Source organism: Neoarius graeffei, chromosome 10, assembly GCF_027579695.1.
Source record: "Neoarius graeffei isolate fNeoGra1 chromosome 10, fNeoGra1.pri, whole genome shotgun sequence".
Lineage (NCBI taxonomy): Eukaryota > Metazoa > Chordata > Actinopteri > Siluriformes > Ariidae > Neoarius > Neoarius graeffei.
The window spans coordinates 80563015-80584907 of NC_083578.1; the positions used below are offsets into that span (position 1 = coordinate 80563015).

Here is a 21893-nt window from a genome sequence, read left to right on the forward strand (position 1 = left end):
GCAATGCAATTCATTTTATGTAGCAAAGACTACAAAGTTAGAACAAAAAAGGATGAAAGTGGATCTGTGTTAAGTGACCAATATTAACCTGAGTATGTGTGTGTTGTGAGTACTGAGAGCTCCCTTTCCTCTTTTGGGTGTCGTTGAGGTGTTTTACTGACTGAGTTCTGTGGAATCAGCAGTTGGGAACGTGAGCCTTCAGCTACAGCCACTTTAGTGTTAGTACTGGTCAGAGAAGCACCTCCCTCATTGCACACCCAAAGAGAGAAAAACAAACAGACAAACAGAGAGAGTGAGAGAGAGAGAGAGAGAGAGAGAGAGAGAGAGTATGAAAGGGAAGACCTCCAGCACTCTGGTAACAATCAGACACAGCAAATTGTGCAAGGTAAGACAAAGTAGACAGAACTGTATATGTCTGAAGTGTGTGTGCATGGATATTTTTGTTTGTTTGTTTGTTTGTTTGTTTGTTTGTTTGTTTGTTTGTTTGTTTGTTTGTTTGTTTGTTTTTGTATAGAACGAACTAAAATGCCCTGGAGTTCCTGACGTACCTTGATTCATATTTTTGACACAAGTTTTGTTCTGTTTGACATTTTGCCAAAATTGCAATGCAGATATAATGAAACAAGTAAATCTATAAATGTAATAAATCTAATCTAATCTAATTGAAATGTAGAAATAATAAAATATAAAACAAATCAACAGACAAAAGATTCAGCTAATCAACCAAATAAATATAAAGCTTTTCATGAAAGGACTGTGTATTTTTTTTTAATGTCTAATCTACAGATTATTTGTCATTCCATGTTGATTCGATTAAATAATAAAATAGAAAATTGCATATGACATAATATTAACTTTGTAATGTGATGCATGCAAGTAAAAATATACATATGCAGTATTGTGCAAAAGTTTCAGGCACATGTAAAGAAATGCTGTTGACCAAAAATGGCTTAAAAATAATGAAATGAAATGTTTCAACATTATATTTATTTATTTATTTATTTATTTATTTATTATAAACAGCAGTGAGCCATAATAGATGAAACAAAGTCAATATTTGGTGTGAGACGACCCTTTGGTTTAAAAAAATACCCATAGTCTCAGGTACAGTGAGTGCAGTTTTATGCGGAAATGAGCTGTAGGTTTTACTGAGCATTTTACAGAAGCAGCCACAGTTCTTCTGGACACTTTGACTGTCACACTCGCTTCTTCATTTTGCACCAAAACCCAGTAGCCTTCATTATGTTTTTTTTTTTTTTTGTCTGAAAAGTGTCTCTTATAAAATATGCTGATTTCTTCACATTTTTCTGCAACATTTAATTTTGTCCTGGAAAACTAATGCTTGGAATCTAAAATGTTTTTGTACTGATTTGGTAATGTCAAAGTCATTAAATAAAAATCTATAACAATGTTTGCACTAAAATATAGGCTGCGTACATACTGTAAATATTAAAACACTTCACTTTTGCTTTGTCCTGAGTTATAATTTACTGTATAATCTGTTACTGTAAGACAAGTCTATAACGGTCAGTTATATCATATGGGTTCGAGTGTCCTTTTGTTTTGAAGTAGAAATGGTGTAAAGAGTCCAACTTTCACCTTTTTTGCAGTTTAATCAGATTACAGTGTTTATTATTAAAACCTAAATTTGCCAAATGAATCTTCATATAAATTGTTTTCCTTGCTGTGTAGGCTATAGCCATATGTGCTGCATATTTATGCAGAAATTAAGAATGCTGAATGATGCTTTCACTTTATTAGCGTGAAGAGGTTTGGGATCATCAGCCTCATTTTTTCAACACTTAAATAACGAAATAACTAAATAAATATCTGCTTCTAGATTAGATGACTGTTTTCTAGAACACCAAACTGAATGGTGTAAATCTGATATTATTCTCAATACGATGCATACTTGTCATTTGTTTTAAGAATGCGGCTCTGGACATTATTCTGGATACATGACATGTCATTCATTGTATTGCAGTATATTTATATTTGTTTTATCACTTTAACAGTTTCATAGGATTCTTTGACAAAATTATTTGAACCCTATGGAGTTGCATATATTAACATGCTGACATCATGTTAAATCATTTTGCATCCAGTATTTATTACATGCAACACAATTTAATATTATTATGAAGACAAAATATTATTTATTAATATTCTCGAGATGACTTAACCCTAAACCTAAACCTCACCCAAGATCCTAAATGAATAAAAATCCTGGGTGTAACGTCACCGTACTAAAGTGATAAAGGTCAAGAAGTAAAAATAGAGACATTGTACAGTATTTTCATCATTTTCCAAAGAAATAGGATATTTTGGGAAAAAAAATCAGCTGCATTAAAACTGTTTTATGTTTTACATCCAGACAATGTCATCTATATGTTATATACCTTTATTTTATGTATGTGTATGCTCTTTTTTTACTTACTGACTGAATACGACGAGTTTACTTCAGAATAAGTTTGATATAAAGCGTCTCTAGATGTTGTCATTGAAATGTGTGATTAGTGACTGAAAGAGCAATCTGGCGTCTGATCAGTAACTACGTATGTTACAAATATGTTGATTTGAAGATGTAACCATTTTAATTGGAATAAACATGATGTGTTGTGTTGTGTTGCGAGTTCAGTTGCTGTAGGTCTTAATGTTTTTGTCTTCTATAGATATGAACCATTGAAATCACTTTACATAGTTTAAATTCATCCAAAATAATAATAATAATAATAATAATAATAATAATAGAATAAACTGGTCAGTTTTATATATTTATACTTAAGAAATAGAATTTGCTGAATTTGTGTAAAATAATTATATCTACTGTGAAAATATCTAGCATGAAAATATCTACGGTATTTTCATTATATTTATTGGTGCAGTTTATTGTTTTACTTATTAATATTTTAATTAATACTATTGAGTATTATTTAATGATCTATTATTTATTGATGCAGTGCTGTACAAAGCTAAGAGCAAACTAGTTATAAAATGTCAGAGAGCTTCTCCTTTATAATTATGGTGGTGTTTTAATGAACTTTTTCTATGTTTAGTTATTTATCTTGTATGTTGTACTTCACTTGAATTTTGCTATCGTCATGTACATTTTACTCTTGAGTAGATTCAGAGAAAACTATAGATTAGATCTTTTTGCCTTCTATGCAGTTATTTCCAAACGTTTCACACAACATGGCAAAATCTCAAAAGCATCGTATGAACATGTGAACTGGTTTACACAGTGCTACTTTGTGGACAAGAAGGACATTTATTCAACAAAGTTAATTAACAACCAGGAATTTATCTGTGAGGTGGAACACAGAATAAAGTGAGCTTTTCTTGTGTGCTGCTGGCAGGCAGAGCGATGATTGAGCTAGGACCTGTGGAGGACAGCAGCAGCGCCATAGAGGAGCTGATGGAGCTCACAGCACAGAGTCTGAGTCGCCTTGAGATTAAAGAGCACTTCAACATCATCAAGGAGATCGGCCGCGGCAAATATGGCCGCGTACTGCTGGTTACTCACCGCTGCAGGGGTATGTAAGCATATTACTGTATTTTGTTAGATGATTTTTGGAACCCTTGAGTGACTAAATGTGCAATCGTTTGTTTGTTAGTTTGTCTGTTTAACTTCAAATGATGTTTGGACACACCTTCTAATTTAATGTATTGTCTATATTTTTATTAATTAATGGTCACTTCATGTCTTAACTCTTGTGTGGTGTTCATATTTTGTTACTCAGCCAGTGTTCGTCGGTCTGGTTGACCCGCTGCATTTTGGTGTTTTAAATTCAACACAATCAAACAATTTTACATTAAATACTTAGATTTTTACTTCAGCCCAATTACAAGCAATATACGACCAGCATATATGGTTAAAAAAAATTAAAACGGGTCCCACAGATCTGAACACCATACAAGAGTTAAAGTAATGATTGTCGTTCCTCTTTACTTACTTGAGTGGTTCTTGACATAATATGGATTACTTCAGTTGTAGTGTTGAATAGGGCTATTTTATTATTTGTATTGTTATTATTTACTATTTACTGTTTGATAATTTCAAATGCATTAAGAAGGCAAGAAACTCATCCACTAATCAACTTTTGACGAGGCACATCTGATAATTGAAAAGCATTCCAGGTGACGACCTCATGAATCTGGTTAAGATAATGCCAGTAGTGTGGAAAGCGTCATCAAGGTAAACGCTGGATACTTTGAAGAATCTAAAATATGAGACATATTTAGTTTTTTAACACTTTTTTTGTTTACCATATAATTCCATATATGTTCTATATGTTATTTCACAGTTTTGATGTCTTCAGTATCATTCTACAATGTAGAAAACAGTCCAAATACAGAAAAACTTATGAATGAGTAGAGTATGGGTATGCAAACTTTTGACTGATATGAGATTTCACCTACAATTCTTGATAACTTTGTAAATTCTCACTGTAGGAAGTGTAAATTTTCATTTTTGACATACACAGGAAGTATTTTCAAAGTATTACTATTACGATCCTCGTCTTTGTGCTACTGGGTATAGGATCAAAATGAAAATCAGGGTACTTCGTCCCGAGTTAAATATTTCTGAACAAGTCAAATCTTTGAGCCAGATCTTTTTTTTTCCTAACATCGAATGTGTAGCTAAATGTTTCCAATTTATAACCAGGTTAATTAATTTATTTGTACATTTAAAAAAAAAATAAGTGACATCCATCCATCCATTATCTGTAACCGCTTATCCTGTTCTACAGGGTCGCAGGCAAGCTGGAGCCTATCCCAGCTGACTACGGGCGAGAGGCGGGGTACACCCTGGACAAGTCGCCAGGTTATCGCAGGGCTGACACAGAGACAAACAACCATTCACACTCACATTCACACCTACGGTCAATTTGGAGCCACCAATTAACCTAACCTGCATGTCTTTGGACTGTGGGGGAAACCAGAGCACCCGGAGGAAACCCACGCGGACACGGGGAGAACATGCAAACTCCACACAGAAAGGTCTTCATCGGCCACTGGGCTCGAACCCGGACCTTCTTGCTGTGAGGCGACAGCGCTAACCACTACACCACCGTGCCACCCAGAATAAGTGGCATTTAAAATAAAAATCAACATGATATAAAGTAGGTCTAATGAACCTGTCTGGGGAAACGTATCATATGAAGTATTGATTTGCTCAGAAAAAGTAACGGCACCTACATTATTCAGCTTTACTTAAAACTCTCACATAATTATGAGAACATCAGTTTTCTTCTTTTGCTGAAATTATTATTATTTTTTAAAAAAAGCTTTCGGTCGCTGGAAATGATGTAACATGTAATTCCACATTTTAGGCAGTTACAGTGTTACAGTCTATCAACTTTGGTGATTTGATCTTAATTACACCCCATTCCAGATTTTTCCATCATGTCATTCAGTTTCAGAAACTGTCTTAGACATTGATGATGATCTGTTTTAACATTCCAAGTTACTTAATGTATAAATAATGTTTTTCTGTGTGACACTGTTTTCCTTCTGAAAACTGAAATCCTGAAACAGTAGATCATTTACACTTATATAAACATACTCAAAGCCTATGATATTACTATTTACTGATATTTATAGCTACATTGGCTTACATAATACATATTGGTATCAGATTTAAAAATGTCCTAGTCCCATGTAGAAGGTTTTGTAACTCTAGAAATGTGCATAAGTGTGTGATGTTTGATCCTCATGTCTTCTGCTTCTTCTGCTTGGTGTCTGTGTGGCAGGGACACCGATGGCTCTGAAGGTCCTGCCCAAATCGTCAACCCAGCTGAAGGGATTTCTGCGTGAGTACTGTATCTCGCTCCGCCTATCCAGCCACCCATGCATTGTGGGTCTGTTTGGAATCGCCTTCCAGTCTAATGAACACTATGGATTCGCTCAGGAGCTGGTGGTCAGACGCGACCTGTTTGCTATCATCAAACCACGGGTCAGTCATGTCATCCTGGCCAATAAACTAAACTACTAGTGTTTTCCTAAAGGATTGTTTGGAGAGTTAAAGTCTTTCAGATTACACCATTCTTGAATTCTCATTTCTGATTGATCAGAAGCTGATGATCAGTTTTCTTTAACAGGAGCTCTGGCAGAAGTTATGATATCTTTTTGTATAGTAAGAACCAGTTCAGCAGAAATTGCATTGAGGATGCTACATAATCTAAGGGCCTGGTCCCACAACACTGATAACTATAACTATATCAATAACTTCAACTATGACTATACTTATACCTGAATTTAGTTCCAGTCTGGAGCAGTCACATCACAACTATAATCCCGATTATAATATCGGTTGGTCCTGCCACTCAGGTAAATAAATGCATGCAACTTAGGAATAGTCATGGACGTTTTCTCCAAGTATTAGCACATTATTCCAGGTCATACTGTACAGCTTGGACTTCAAAACAACCCATGTACACACTCCGGTGGTTGATAAAATACAGATAGGTCACAGATTACGGAAATATAATGAAGGATACAAAATACGGAGTGGTTACGGATTTTAATACAGCTGCATGACGGATGCTAATAATTTACAGATTGGTCACGGACATTTCAGTATGTTACAGATTGGTTACCGATTTCATACGGATGAAACATCACGGATAAAAAAAATTAAGTCTAAAACAAATGTTTGGACTGCCAAAGTTCATAATTAAAATATCTTACCTGCATTTATATGTTTACTTTATTAATTTGCTATTGATATTTCAGAGAAAATCACATATCCATGAATAAAAGATTCGTGCTTATATTATATATTTTTTTCCTTGACTTCATGATGCGGGCGGCACGGTGGTGTAGTGGTTAGCGCTGTCGCCTCACAGCAAGAAGGTCCGGGTTCGAGCCCCGTGGCCGGCGAGGGCCTTTCTGTGTGGAGTTTGCATGTTCTCCCCGTGTCCGCGTGGGTTTCCTCCGGGTGCTCCGGTTTCCCCCACAGTCCAAAAACATGCAGGTTAGGTTAACTGGTGACTCTAAATTGACCGTAGTTGTGAATGTGAGTGTGAATGGTTGCCTGTGTGTATGTGTCAGCCCTGTGATGACCTGGTGACTTGTCCAGGGTGTACCCCGCCTTTCGCCTGTAGTCAGCTGGGATAGGCTCCAGCTTGTCTGCGACCCAGTAGAACAGGATAAAGCGGCTTGAGATGATGAGATGAGATGAGACTTCGTGATGCAACAAGGATGTACAAAGATGCCCGGGCAAAATAGCATGTGCTCAGACATCACCAAATGTAAACAATTACCTGATTGGTCAGATGTTTTATCTGATCAGGTCCAGGCCTGGAAAAATTGCTCCAGAAGCAATCTCACCGATATGGATAAATCCAGGCCTGGGCTATAGGTATCGTTATCAGTCTGGTGTGACCACCAACCACATTAGCTGCAGGTGATCGATTTATTTACAGTTATCGGTATTGTGGGACCAGGCCTTGACTCATGGTGCTTTTTCTGTTAAAAGTCAGGGAATGTCTGTTTATAACTAATATAACAAGTGATAATAGGAATGAACTTGTTTCATGGATGTTCTACAACATTAAACTACTGTAACTAACATAAATCATATATTCTTCAAAATTGTAATCGTTGGTAAATTGCTGTGGTATAAGAGAAATAAAAACACTGCTATCTGAAAACAAAACTATTTTGAGAGTGAAAGCAGTAACTCTGCTTCATGCCAGACTGCATCATATCACCCTAATGTTGATTATTTTCCGAAAACAATGTATTGTAAACCATTATATTTTATTCTGTTTTTAGCATCCTAAAGCAGTTCTACATATTCAAGTCCATATAACCTTAAGGTCCCTACAGACGCACAAACTCTTAAGCAATTCAGAGTTTACCATTTTTAAGAGTATAAAATCTCATCTCATCTCATTATCTCTAGCCACTTTATCCTTCTACAGGGTCGCAGGCAAGCTGGAGCCTATCCCAGCTGACTATGGGTGAAAGGCGGGGTACACCCTGGACAAGTCGCCAGGTCATCACAGGGCTGACACATAGACAACCATTCACACCAACGGTCAATTTAGAGTCACCAGTTAACCTAACCTGCATGTCTTTGGACTGTGTGGGAAACCAGAGCACCCAGAGGAAACCCATGCGGACACGGGGAGAACATGCAAACTCCACACAGAAAGGCCCTCGCCGGCCCCGGGGCTCGAACCCAGGACCTTCTTGCTGTGAGGCGACAGCGCTAATCACTACACCACCGTGCCGCCAGAGTATAAAATAAATATAATTAACACATAAAACTTTTTAAAATGATTGGCAAAAATGGAACAATCGTAAATACTTTTTTCCCCACATAATACCTGTGCTTGGATCAGATTGTCTGGAGGGAAAAAAAAAATCCTGTGACATTTGAAATGTCATTTTTATGGATGTATATGACAGTACAGAGTCTGTTTAGCTCATTTTGACCCGAGAGTGACAAAGTGGAATATACACTGTGCCCTCCACAATTACTGGCATCCCTTGTAAAGTTTAATTAAAAGGGTTAGGAAAAAACCCACCTTTTGGTGAAGTTGTTTCATCTGACACTGAAACAAAAAAAAATCCAAACTTTAAATGAAAATTTTATTCATAGAAAAACAAGGCCCTCATCAAATGAATTATTTTCCACAAAAATCATGTACCACCATTTTTGGCACCCCTGCATTTAATACTCTGTACAACCTCCCTTTGGCAGTGTTACACTCCAGCCTAGGGGGAAACCTTAGCGTAGCATTTTAAAAATATATAAATAAATAAAAAATAAATAAAAACCTTTCCCCACTCCCAAAGGATGAGGACTCCCTAAAGTGAATGACGCATGAAATGGAATGACGAATGACAGGTAGTAAATTTGAACAATAAATGGTCCCTTGTCATTCAGATTCTTACAAATGGAATAACGATTGAAATCTTTAGTTTTAGACCTCCCTAGGATAAGATAAGTGGGTGCTTGGTGGGATATCAGCTTTTACAAATGGAATGACAGGGTTTCTATATGTATTGACTTACTTTGAGCTAATGTTGTCAGTGATATCACCTTTTACAAATGGAATGATAAAGTTTCTAGGTGGAATGACATACTTTGAGGCAATGTTATCCGTGATATCAAATTAACAAATGGAATGACATTGTTTCTAGGGTTAGGATTAGGGTTAGGGTTAGGTTATAGGTGATATCACTGATAACATTGCCTCAAAGTACGTCATTCCACCTAAAAACACTGTCATTCCATTTGTAAAAGGGGATATCACTGATAACATTAGCTTAAAGTATGTCATTCCACCTGGAAACACTGTCATTCCATTTGTAAAAGGGGATATCACTGATAACATTAGCTTAAAGTATGTCATTCCACCTGGAAACACTGTCATTCCATTTGTAAAAGGGGATATCACTGATAACATTAGCTTAAAGTATGTCATTCCACCTGGAAACGCTGTCATTCCATTTGTAAAAGGTGATATCACTGATAACATAACCTAAAAGTATGTCATTCCACTTAGAAACAATGTCAGTCCATTTCATGAGCTGAAAGCATGTCATTCCACCTACATTTCAATTGTTATTCCATTTATAAGAATCTGAATGACAAGGGACCATTTATTGTTCAAATCACTAGCTGTCATTCGTCATTCCATTTCATGCGTCATTCACTTTAGGGAGTCCCCAAGGATGACCAGTGCCACAGTTGATTGCAGTCCAAAATACAACTTGTTTATTTCAAAGGTAAGTTATCATCAGGGTAAGCATGGCCCAAAATAACAAACAAAACAATCTAGGTTTAATAGCCTACGTACGGTAGCTTACCTGGTCAACAAAGGAAAATGAAAGAAAATACAGGGATCTTACTTAACTCCCTAACATAAGCAGGAGAAAAATAGAATGCAAAAAAAAAACACCTTCTCACCCCTACAGTTAACTGGACTGCTTTAGGAAAACAGTTATAATATTTACAACTTAAGCACTTTAGTCAATTAGCAACAAAAGGCACAGTCCTGTTGGGAACCAGGAGAAAGTAAAGCCCAACCATCGCCTCCAGAGAGCGTTTTAAATCGGTGCAATTAACCATGGTCCAATCAGCTGCCACCACCTACAACTGAAAAACAGGAACATGTGCCCAGCACCCCCATCAAGCAGGGAGGGAAAACAACACATCCTGTCCCAACTTTTTTGAAACATGTTGCTGACAACAAATTCAAAATGAGCATCTCATCTCATTATCTCTAGCCGCTTTATCCTGTTCTACAGGGTCGCAGGCAAGCTGGAGCCTATCCCAGCTGACTACAGGCGAAAGGCAGGGTACACCCTGGACAAGTCGCCAGGTCATCACAGGGCTGACACATAGACACAGACAACCATTCACACTCACATTCACACCTACGGTCAATTTAGAGTCACCAGTTAACCTAACCTGCATGTCTTTGGACTGTGGGGGAAACCGGAGCACCCGGAGGAAACCCACGCGGACACGGGGAGAACATGCAAACTCCGCACAGAAAGGCCCTCGCCGGTCACGGGGCTCGAACCCGGACCTTCTTGCTGTGAGGTGACAGCGCTAACCACTACACCACCATGCCACCCCCAAAATGAGCATATATTTTTCAAAAACAATAAAATTTCTCAGTTTCAACATCTGATATGCTGTCTTTGTACTATTTTCAATTAAATATAGGGGTTCCATGATTTGCAAGTCTCCACGTTCTGTTTTTATTTATGTTTTACACAGCGTCCAAACTTTTTTTGGAATTGGGCTTGTAAATTTTATAATTGTTATGCTGTAAAATACAGTAGACAGAAAATACTGGAAAGTATTTATAAAAGTGGAAGTTCACTTTAAGTTCATTTCAGTCTCTGAAGACATTTCAGATGTTACAGACAGTTAACAGTTAGTCGTGTCATTAGTGCTACATTATCATGAACAACAAATAGCAGAATCGCAAAAGCAAGTTAACAAAAGAGAGTTCCTTGCATAGTGTCCCCCAGGCACATACCATTGGTGTGATAGTAATCGTATCTTAGACAGCTTGTTGGCTGAATGCATGTAGTGCATGCTCAACACACATTTCAACAATGTGTGTATGTATTGGGAGGAACTCGGAGTGTGTGAGTCATCGAGCCACACAGCTGTCCTTCTTCCTTTGGCTCAGTGAAGTTCTTTGAAACATTAAACTCGCCACAAAAAGGTTGAAGGCACAAAAACACAGTGGATGTCTCATGTGTCTTGTAATGATGTAAGAGAAGACAAGCCTGTGGTCAGAATACCAACGCGTATCCACTTTTCCTGACAGTTACAGCATGTTTGTTAAGGTCATTTATTACACTTGCTTTGTTGTTTGACAAATGTGAAAATGTTCAGTATGTTCCCATAAAAAGCCTAATAAATCCGAATGACAGAATTACCACCTGCAGTAACTGCTTGGTTCTGGTCGTCATGAATATGAAACCGATCCCAAGAACACTGGACACAAGGCAGGGATACACCCTGGTGTCCATCACAGTGCATCACATACAGTATATTCACATCTTGGGACAATTTCGAGTTGCCAGTCCACTTACCAGAATGTTTTTGGACAGTGCGAGGAAAGCAGAAAATCTGGAAAATGTAGACATTCGGGAAAAGATCCAAAACGTGGAATTCTGAAAAGAACACTAAGAAGCTAGCTAAGTTTTCATGAACATTTTGAAAGACAAAAAAAGACTCTCTTTATGTTCTCTTTTCCTGCAGTGAGGTGTGTAGGTTTTGTAAATTGGTATTGACCAGCAAGTTAAGAGACAAAAAAAACCCTCAAAAATTATACTGATTTAGTTTTCCCAGTAAAATGATATTAACAGGGCGGCACGGTGGTGTAGTGGTTAGCGCTGTCGCCTCACAGCAAGAAGGTCCTGGGTTCGAGCCCCGTGGCCGGCGAGGGCCTTTCTGTGCGGAGTTTGCATGTTCTCCCCGTGTCCGCGTGGGTTTCCTCCGGGTGCTCCGGTTTCCCCCACAGTCCAAAGACATGCAGGTTAGGTTAACTGGTGACTCTAAATTGACCGTAGGTGTGAATGTGAATGGTTGTCTGTGTCTATGTGTCAGCCCTGTGATGACCTGGCGACTTGTCCAGGGTGTATCCCGCCTTTCGCCCGTAGTCAGCTGGGATAGGCTCCAGCTTGCCTGCGACCCTGTAGAAGGATAAAGCGGCTAGAGATAATGAGATGAGATGATATTAACATTAAATTGCTTTTCATAATGCAAGGCAATAACAATTAAATCACAAGACTTTAATCAGGACTCATGGTTTTATTGTGAAGAAACAAGAGGCTTTCCTCTTTTCCACAGGTCGGGATCTCAGAATGTGCAGTAAAGCGCTGTGCTGTGCAGATCGCCAGTGCCTTGGAGTTCATCCACTGCTTGGGTCTGGTGCACCGTGACATCAAGCCCGAGAATGTGCTCCTGTTGGACACCCAGTGCCACCATGTGAAACTGGCTGACTTTGGCTTGACACAGAAATGTGGCACGCTCATCCGCTTCATCTCAAGCACGCTGCCCTACATGGCCCCAGAACTGTGTGCCATGGTATTGGAGGATGGCCAGGAAAGTCCTAAAGCACCTCCACTCAGCATACAGCCCAACCTAGACACTTGGGCATTTGGTGTGCTCCTTTTTTGCATACTTACAGGTTTTTTTCCCTGGGAACACTGCACAAGCGCTGACAGCTTCTACGAGGAGTTTGCTGAGTGGCGGCAGGACACAGAGACAACAGAAATGCCAACACAATGGAAGAGATTCACGCCGGTGTGTATGGAGATGTTCGCCAAGCTGCTAGCACTAGAGCCTAATGACAGATCCACACCTGGCGTGGTGAAAGGGTATGTTGGGAAGGACTGGGTGAGGCCAAAGCACCCAAATGGACTGGTGGGTGAAAGGGGAGGAATAAGTGCCATGAGCAGCCCTTGCCGTAGTAGCCCAGTTCTACAGTAATGCCTTCATGAGATATTCCAACAGTCTCATTATTGCAAATATTTGTAAGAATTTGATAAATGAATGAAAAGTAGCAAATGGTTGAAGTCAGGGTGGGGGCGGGGCTAGCAAGTATACATTTTCTTCCAACTTCTGTAAACATATTGAATACATCCTTAGAATTATGACAAATTTTGCATGAGGTCAGGTTGGACGTTTCTACGCTTCACCTAAACAATGGTAATGGTAAGGTTTTGGAAATCCCTTCACTTGATTGGACATCCCTATTTTCTGTAATATAAATCAAGTTATTCTATCCACATTTACTGGATATGAGCAACTGTGCATGCTGATTGGCTACTCTACTACTCAGCTATCAGCTCATATACCGTGAGTAGAGAAAAACAAAATGGCGGAACGTGTTGCTGAACCAACCAAGGACGAAATAAAAATTCTACTCGAGAACAAAACCCCACAAATTACAAAAAAAGCAACAAAATATGGAATGAAAGTATTTCATGGTAAGAACGTATCTTTTTTATTTTTCAAGAATTATTATTGTAGCATTTTTCACAAATTGCTACTGTCATTTCGCCGGTTTGTTTACATTCTAAGCGGAAATTATTTTGTCGGATGTTCTGTACAAAGTTTTTATTTGTCGAATGTGCAAAAAATAAAAATGATCTGTTTCTCAAAATCCAGTGAATGTGGATATAATAAAAGTTATGCCACTCAATCTTGTTGTACATAGCTTATCGCCGACTTGGCACTACGCGCCTCATTGGCTATCAGCTCATGTACGACTCGATTTTGTGGAATAACTGTTACATATTTTCAAACCTTAGGATGTAGAAAGTAGGTTCTGAGGTCCTAATTTGCAAACTCCACACAGAAAGGCCCCCGCTGGCTGCTGGGCTGGAACCCAGAACCTTCTTGCTGTGAGGTGACAGTGCTAACCACTACACCACTATACCGCCTGGATAAACAATCAAATAAACAAAATATTACTATAAAGGTAATAATGAGAAATGCTGTAGTATCTCAAAATAAAGAAATGTTTTCTTGAATACTGTCCTGTAATATGGCTTAATATTACTGCAATAATATTCATTTAATATTAATATCAAAAACTTGGCTCAATATTATGTATTCCATTTACATGTATACATTAAAAAATGTTCTAAATATCATATGAATCCAAAATTTATCCAAGAGTATAAACATAAGTCTACATTTTGTTTATAAGATATATCTTATTCATATGACATTTAGAATTGATTATTTCTTCACCAATAACTACAATTAGTTTAAATACAGAGGTGATTATACAGTAAGAAATTGTACGCTGATTAGTCGAGAAATTCTGACTCTTTCTCGATAATCACCTCAAGCGACTTGGCAAAATGGCAGCCAATCGCTTTGTCACCATAAGTGAGGAAGAATTACAAATTATGAAAGAAAACGCTGTTCCTAAAAGCACTAAAGATGCTATGAAGTTTGGTCTAAAACTATTCAAAGGTAAGGTGGAATTGGGATTTATTTTATCGATTTCAAAACAATGTATTTTATGTGAGTCAGCATTGATAAGTGACACAAATCTGCACCACGCCTTTATTGCAAGTTTGAAATAAATGACTTCGTCTCGATTATTATTCACTGATATTCACTTTGCCTTCAGTGAATAATTGTTAATTATGTACACAGTATCAGATTGCACTAGAAAATTAAAGCGCATGGGGATAACTTGGGATCTTGGTAAATCAGGACCTGAGAGCTTTGGCTTTATATTTTTTAAAATTTAAAAGCTAAATTTTAACTGGAAGTGTTGGGGGAAGCTCACAGAGGGAATGATACCATTTTTTCAAAATTCAATTAGCTATGAAATTGAAACATTTTATTATGATTATTATTATTGAAGTTTGTGCCCTGTTATTATGATCCAAATTTTCAAAATAAATTTATGTCACTGGATGGTAAATAAAACGTTTAATAAAAAACTAATTTTCATGGTTAGGCAAGGTCAGAGACTTAGAATAACTGTCTCAACACTCACATTTCTTTTTTTCGTAAATGAACTGCAAGAATACACTAGGTTTTTGTTGATATCATGTATATTTAGCAGAGTTAGTGCATGAAAAATTAACAGCTTTCCTACTTTGCTAAGTTTTCAACTATTACGGTGGGAAAAGTGTAATAATCATGTGTTAAAAATATAATGTATTATATACTGTACTGTAGTGTAATTATGCTGACAGTGTATAGTCTTCAGCACATGAGTAGAGCTTAAATATTGTATAATTGCCCTTCTACAGTTTTATTATACTGCTGAACTTGTATTAAACAATAAACTGGCATCTTAGTGATTGACTTTAATAGCTCTTGCCTTTGTCAACATGTAATCAGTACAATGTATGTTATATCTTGTTAAAAGGCAGATCATATTACTAGAAGCTTTGAAGTGATCTACACACACACACACACACACACACACACACACACACACACACACACACACACACACACACACACTTTATACCCAACGGCCTTTTGCATTAAATAATCTACTGGCATCCGGTGCAGCTGGCAAGCCAGTGATAGACAGCATGTTGGTGTGTCTTGGCACTAATGCTGATGTCCCACCAAGTGGCTTGTGTGTCCTGCAGACCAGGGGGCAGTTTGACTCAGAGTGTGCACTGTGCAGCATATTTTAAGTGTTACACCAACCAGGATTGGGTTTCCATCATGGCTGATGGGCGACAAGCTCACTGCACCTCTTTATGGGTGTCCATTGAGAAATGGCAATAAAGCCACAAGTGAAAACATCTCAACTTTGCAGTGAATATAAATCAACACCCTGACTGTTTTATACGATCGAGCTGTAGATCTGTGATAAACTTAACACGCTGACATTACGTGGCAGCTGTGTTGGAAATTTGCCCTAGATTTTATTACAGTAGCTTGCAAATAAGTTTTGTGAGCAACTCTGGCAGAAAAAATATATCAGTTTTCATCACACTCAGCTCATGTAGACGTGTAGATGATATACATCAATGTATGTCTTGGTATTAAACTTGATGAGCTACACTCTTCCTTTCTGGAAAGCTCTTTTCCAGGCGACACCAAACTGAGCTGAGATGAAGTAATCACAACAAACTTCAGTGCAGCTGTTTTAATTGATACTTAACACTTACACTATCTGAAGTGAACGGTTGGCTACTATGAATCTAATGGCTGGCCTTTTACAGCTGCATATATACAACATAGCTATTAGCTGCATTAGCAAGAAAACTGGAGCACAAAAATCTTTAAAACATCTGACGAAGACAGATTTGCCAGCTTTTTTTTTTTTTTTGCCAAAATGAACTTTCTAAAGATGGAGAAGACTATGGCGAACTTATAAAATCAATCAAATTTAAAGTGAAACAGAAAAGAGGCATAATTAGGGGTCAAGTCAAGCTGGATTACATCCAACTGAAAAGAGACCATTAGCAGTTTTTTTATGGGCCATTTTAAGTTAGACTATCCCAGTAATGGATGCCCATAAACCTTTCCAGTCATCTTGTCGACTCCAAATAAATCAGGGCCTGTTTTTATGTTAACCCCTTCACCCTTCTTCTGAGGTCTGCTCTGATTAGTGGCTAAATCATACAAGTTAGACATGAAAGTTGAAACTAGCTGGTTTAAATAAAATTTCTGAGCTCAGATTGTATGAAACATTAGCAGGAGGTTAGCATGACGCTTGCTTGTGCAATTGAATTCCTCTTGTAAGGTTCTTCAGTCTGCTTTCTACATTTTGATGTCATTCTATGCCTGCTATCCACTTGCCAATTGTGGTTTGTCGGCCACAAGTTTTTCTGAATAAAAATTACAGCTGTCAATGTCATACTGAGGCCACAAAAGCCTGCTCATGGGGTGAAAAGTCTTGGAGTTTTCTTTAGAAAATTTGAGACAACAGCTGAAGTGACATCACACTGTGTGATGTGTACACACTTTGTGCAACATGTCATGTGCAAGCACAAGTGCATGTACTTTAACACTCAATTCATTGGCCTTTTACTTTGAACCGCTGTCCCTGATCTCCCAGCAGGCTTTGCAACTGAGGCTTCAACCCAAAAGCATAATCTCCTGGTGAGAGAATGGAACTCGTTGATTGATAATGACAGCGTAACCTATTAATAAACCTTCAGTTATACTCCGTTATGGAAAATGACCACAACTGGGGTAGTAGAGTCACCAGTTTCCGATAGCACTGTGCACTAAACTGTGTGTGATGAAAGCCATTTTGATCCATAATTTCTGTCTTGTGGAACAATATTAGACAAGATGACAGCTTCACTAGGATGAAACATTTGTGTGGTTGCCATACAATGCAATGTCAGTCTTGATTGACTGCTTCTGGAGAGATACAACATCTGTCTAAAATTATATCTATCCTAGCAGTTATTTTAGTGGCTTATTCATTAATTAAATAATATTGGCTGGCTTTTTCTCATGGTATATCAGATATATTCCATTCAGCTAGCATGATATTGAATGAGCCAAAGATGAGTAGCTGAATGGAATATATCTGATAGACCACAAAAAAGCCATTATTATTATTATTATTATTATTATTATTATTATTATTATTTTACATACACACTCTCTTTTCCAGTTTTTCAATGTCCATTGGTATGTTTTTCTCTTGCAAATATCCATGAAGAATTTCTAATGAAGTTTTGGTAGCCTTTCGGGTGTTCAACGCGTCTTTTGCTTTCCCAGCGAACAAAGAAATGCTTCTGCGAATGCGCAGCAGAAAACCCTCTCATTGAATATTTGCATCAGCTCCGACATGTGACTTTGTCATGTTGTTTTGACAACCATTATTCCATGTTCAACGCTCATTCTCCATTGGATAGAGTGATGTAATACCCATAGGATAAGCGACATGCGAACAATATTGCATGCTATCAAACCAAATGAATGAAACCCGCTAGAAGGGAATAGAATACATGTTTTTATTCCATCAAAATAGTGTCCTGGATGTATAATGTGAAGCCATGGCCTAATGGTCAGGGAAGCAGATTTGGGACCAAAACATTGCCAGGCCGATTCCTTGGACCAGCAGGAATGGCAGAAGTGCCCTTAAGCAAAGCACCTATCCCCCAACTGTTCCCCAGGCTGCTTTGGGTATGTTATACATCACTCTGGATAAGAGCATCTGCTTAATGTAATAATAATAGAGGATATTACATGGTGCATATTATACATCAGCATGATACAGGTTGTGTCGAAGAGAAATAAATTTTTACACAGTTTCCAATAAAAAGTACTGTTGTCATACAGCTATTGTTTTCCTGGAATCCTTATGTAAGAATGTAGAGCGGTACATCATACTCATGTAGCGATCTTATGTGGCTAATGATGTGAGGTATTGCATGAACACTTGTTTGTCATAAGACATTACTACCCTACGAAAAACTCAAGCGCTACATACAGTAGGATGTAAGTTGAGACACAGTCCGTGTCTTCTAAATGAGCATTACATTTGTGAAATGATCAGCTCAGAACAATAAAAGCACCCTTGAAATATTCCATTAGCGTACTAAGGGAAGTGTAAAACAAATGCCGGATTGGCATCTCAACCCCAGTTTAAACCCTGGAATGTTCCAGGTTTCTATTTGAGGTTCTGTGACCTGACAGAATTTCGCTTTGGCCTCTGATGGTGAGTACTGTGTTTATACACAACACTGTAAACACCATTTTCAAATGAACCCCTTTGGGTAAATCTGTTGCTCAGTGATCTTAACGAGCTTGGAATAGCAATGATCATCCAAACCACTTCACTGCAAATGTGTGTGTGTGTGTGTGTGTGTGTGTGTGTGTGTGTGTGTGTGTGTGTGTGTGTCTAAATAAGTTCACCTACTACCATTTGAATGTTGAATTCAGAAATGGCATCTGGGGTATCACTCAAACAGCCACTATTATTATCTATTGCGGCTACATCTAAATCTGTCTTGATTGAGTGCTGACTCGGGGAAAGTAATGTACACAGTAGCTATATGACAAAGTATCAGAGATCGCTGTGTTCAAAATAGCATACTTGCTGTTCAAGTCAAGTCCAAAGTCCTCAACGTGCTACTTCCTGAAGGCTATTTGGATAGATAGGACATTGCTCTTTGATCTATTTTACTCATACTGGTCATATAGCTACGGACTTTAGCTACCTAATTAATGTTGTGTAAATGGGCTACATAATTATTTATGGAGCATACATACACATATCAGAGCATGCATAAGAAGTAAAAATGGCTAAGAACATGTCAAGTCTCAACACTGTAAAAAATGATTTGTTGTTTTAACTTAAAAAAGTTAGTGCAAGGGTTGCCTTAAGGGCTGCCTTAAAATTTTGAGTTCACTGAAATTAATATAGTAAGTTCACAACAATTTAACTTACTATGTGAATTCCAGTGAACTCAAAATTTTAAGGCAGCCCTTGCACTAACTTTTTTAAGTTAAAACAACAAATCTTTTTTTTTTACAGTGAAGTTACAGATAAGCAAATTCAAATAAAGTTACAAATGTGTAACCTTATCCTGTGAGAAATTTATACAAATTTGAACAAACAAAGGAATTGGGCCTTTTTATTATTGATATACACTTATAAGAAAAAACATGGACACTAATCCTGCCCCTAACCTTCAGATTGGTATATTTTCATACCACTTTGCGTTAATGTTTATGAATTAGATTTTTTTTTGGAAAATTTAAAATATCAGGGATATGTGCTAATCTATAAAAATCTCACAATAAACCCAACATTCCTACTTCTGAAATATTTACGTCTACTATGATCAAGGGTGGGGCGGCACGGTGGTGTAGTGGTTAGTGCTGTCGCCGCATAGCAAGAAGGTCCGGGTTTGAGCCCCGTGGCCGGCGAGGGCCTTTCTGTGCAGAGTTTGCATGTTCTCCCCGTGTCCGCGGGGTTTTCCCCCACAGTCCAAAGACATGCAGGTTAGGTTAACTGGTGACTCTAAATTGACCGTGAGTGTGAATGGTTGTCTGTGTCTATGTGTCAGCCCTGTGATGACCTGGCGACTTGTCCAGAGTGTACCCCGCCTTTTGCCTGTAGTCAGCTGGGATAGGCTCCAGCTTGCCTGCGACCCTGTAGAACAGGATAAAGCAGCTAGAAATAATGAGATGAGATGATCAAGGGCTTAATATCAAGATGCTTAAGAATGGGAGTTGTGAAGCTTTGTTTATTGAGTGGAAGGCATGTTCCACTTGATCATTTTATTTTAGAGTGTTGGAGCCTCCATTGAGGAGGGTAATAAGAGGGGCAGCGATACTACTAAACCCTAAACACTAATGAAGCATCTCCAAAAATTTGCAAAGTCAAGAAAGTGTTGAAGTTTCTTTATATTAGTAGGGGTTGACCAAGGGTTGGCCAAAACCGACTAAGTCCATTTACGTTCATGTACGGACTTAGCTGGTTTTGGAAATAACCCCATACTAACAAGCCCTTTGTGGCAGCAAGGGTGTGGTCGAGCACCGGCTGTGAATGGCGAGAAGTCAGGTTGAACCAGCAGGTAACGTGATGAGTTACACCTGTGTCTAATTACTGGTTGTCTGTTAACATCTATCTCTGTGTGTCTTTCAAATGACCAATAACGACAGAGACCTGTGTTCCCCAGTGCGTGTGGTGTGTGTGTTAGTCATTAATGAAAAGTGAAAGTGGAAAATAAAAGTGCACCTGGAATTACAGCACCTGTCTCCATGTTCCTCATTGCCCCAACACAAAGATCTGTTACACCCTTCAATTCTCTACAATCTCTTCCTTGTATTGCTCATGGTGACTCCCTCTGGACTTAAAATCTTAACCAGGACAGAGATGAATTGCTTGTGATATTCCTGTTTTTTCAGTTTTTGCAAAGAGATCTACCCCAGTCCGGTGTTTCACAGCACTGCATTGCATATACACCTGCGCCTATCTGCACTTTTTTTGAAATATAGTCCATATTGTTGCTGCCATTCATATTTTACATGTATTATATTTCTTAGTTTCCTTTTTTCTACTTGTATACAAGTGTCAGTAAACCCGCTGAAACTGTCCAAACTACAAACATGGACATCGTGGCCTACACTCCCCAGAACTCACAGTGCCCTCTGTCTCCCGATTATTGAACTCAGCTGTCACTCATCATTCCAATTAGTCCCCCTGCCTATATAAACCTCTCTCTCACACCACTCCTTTGCAAAGTATCATTCTGCCTATATCAGTTCATACCAAGCCTTGTTGGTTTCTGACTGACTCTCTGTCTTCTGACTCTTGCTTCTCTATTTTCTGTTTTTGCTCTTTGTCTTTCCCCCTTTACGCTGTTTGCCGATCACCTGACCCTCGCTAGTTCTACAACTCTGATTCTCGTCTCGGCTCTGTTACTGTTTGCTCCTCATCAGTCTTCTGCACATACATCTGTAAGTGCCTGCACCGTGACAGGACACTTCACCACCATGGACGTAGTGGAAGAGGTGAAGTGAACTGCTCTCAACGCCCAAGGACACTTATTAGGAGAGCATCAGCAGATGCTAGCTGACTTAAACACCAGAATGGTCCAACTAGCAACTGTGATATCACAGGCCATCCTAGAGCGTTCTGAGTCATCTCCCAGCCCAGCACTACAATTTCTGGCTCCGGAGAAATTTGCTGGAGATCCACTCACCTGTAAAGGCTTCCTCCTCCAATGTTCCATGTACTTCACTGCTATGCCTAGCATGTCTAACAAGCATAAGATCGCCAAATTCCTCTCCTTCCTTACAGGAAAAGCACTGTGATGGGCCAGCGCAGTTTGGAGTAGAGGAAGCAAGCCGACTAAGTCTTATGAGCAATTTCTCACTCTGTTCAAAAGAATTTTTGACCACGAACCTGAGGGAATTGAAGTAGGTGAAAGTTTACTCACCA

The 21893-nt window shown here is 38.4% G+C and overlaps 1 protein-coding gene across 3 annotated transcripts; it reads left to right on the top strand.

Moving 5' to 3' along the window:
• Positions 1-334: 334 nt before the first annotated feature.
• Positions 335-14082, top strand: si:dkey-8e10.3 (serine/threonine-protein kinase SBK1). 3 transcript variants are annotated; one of them, XM_060932380.1, is made up of 4 exons: positions 335-385; positions 3357-3533; positions 5754-5956; positions 12335-14082. In XM_060932380.1, exons 2-4 carry the CDS (start codon positions 3365-3367, stop codon positions 12974-12976), a joined length of 1014 nt encoding a protein of 337 aa, XP_060788363.1. In that variant the 5' UTR covers positions 335-385; positions 3357-3364; the 3' UTR covers positions 12977-14082. The 3 variants fall into 3 exon arrangements, with proteins under 3 accessions (XP_060788363.1, XP_060788364.1, XP_060788365.1); XM_060932381.1 differs by lacking the exon at positions 335-385 and adding an exon at positions 4071-4195 and having other exon boundaries at positions 3472-3533; XM_060932382.1 differs by lacking the exons at positions 335-385; positions 3357-3533 and adding an exon at positions 4800-5123.
• The last annotated feature ends 7811 nt before the right edge of the window (positions 14083-21893 follow it).

Coding starts and splice junctions, on each gene's coding strand:
- si:dkey-8e10.3 (XM_060932380.1), top strand. CDS start 3,365: ATGATTGAGCTAGGACCTGTGGAGGACAGCAGCAGCGCCATAGAGGAG. Junction 3,534..5,753: donor GGTTACTCACCGCTGCAGGG/GTATGTAAGCAT, acceptor TCTGTGTGGCAG/GGACACCGATGGCTCTGAAG. Junction 5,957..12,334: donor TTGCTATCATCAAACCACGG/GTCAGTCATGTC, acceptor TCTTTTCCACAG/GTCGGGATCTCAGAATGTGC.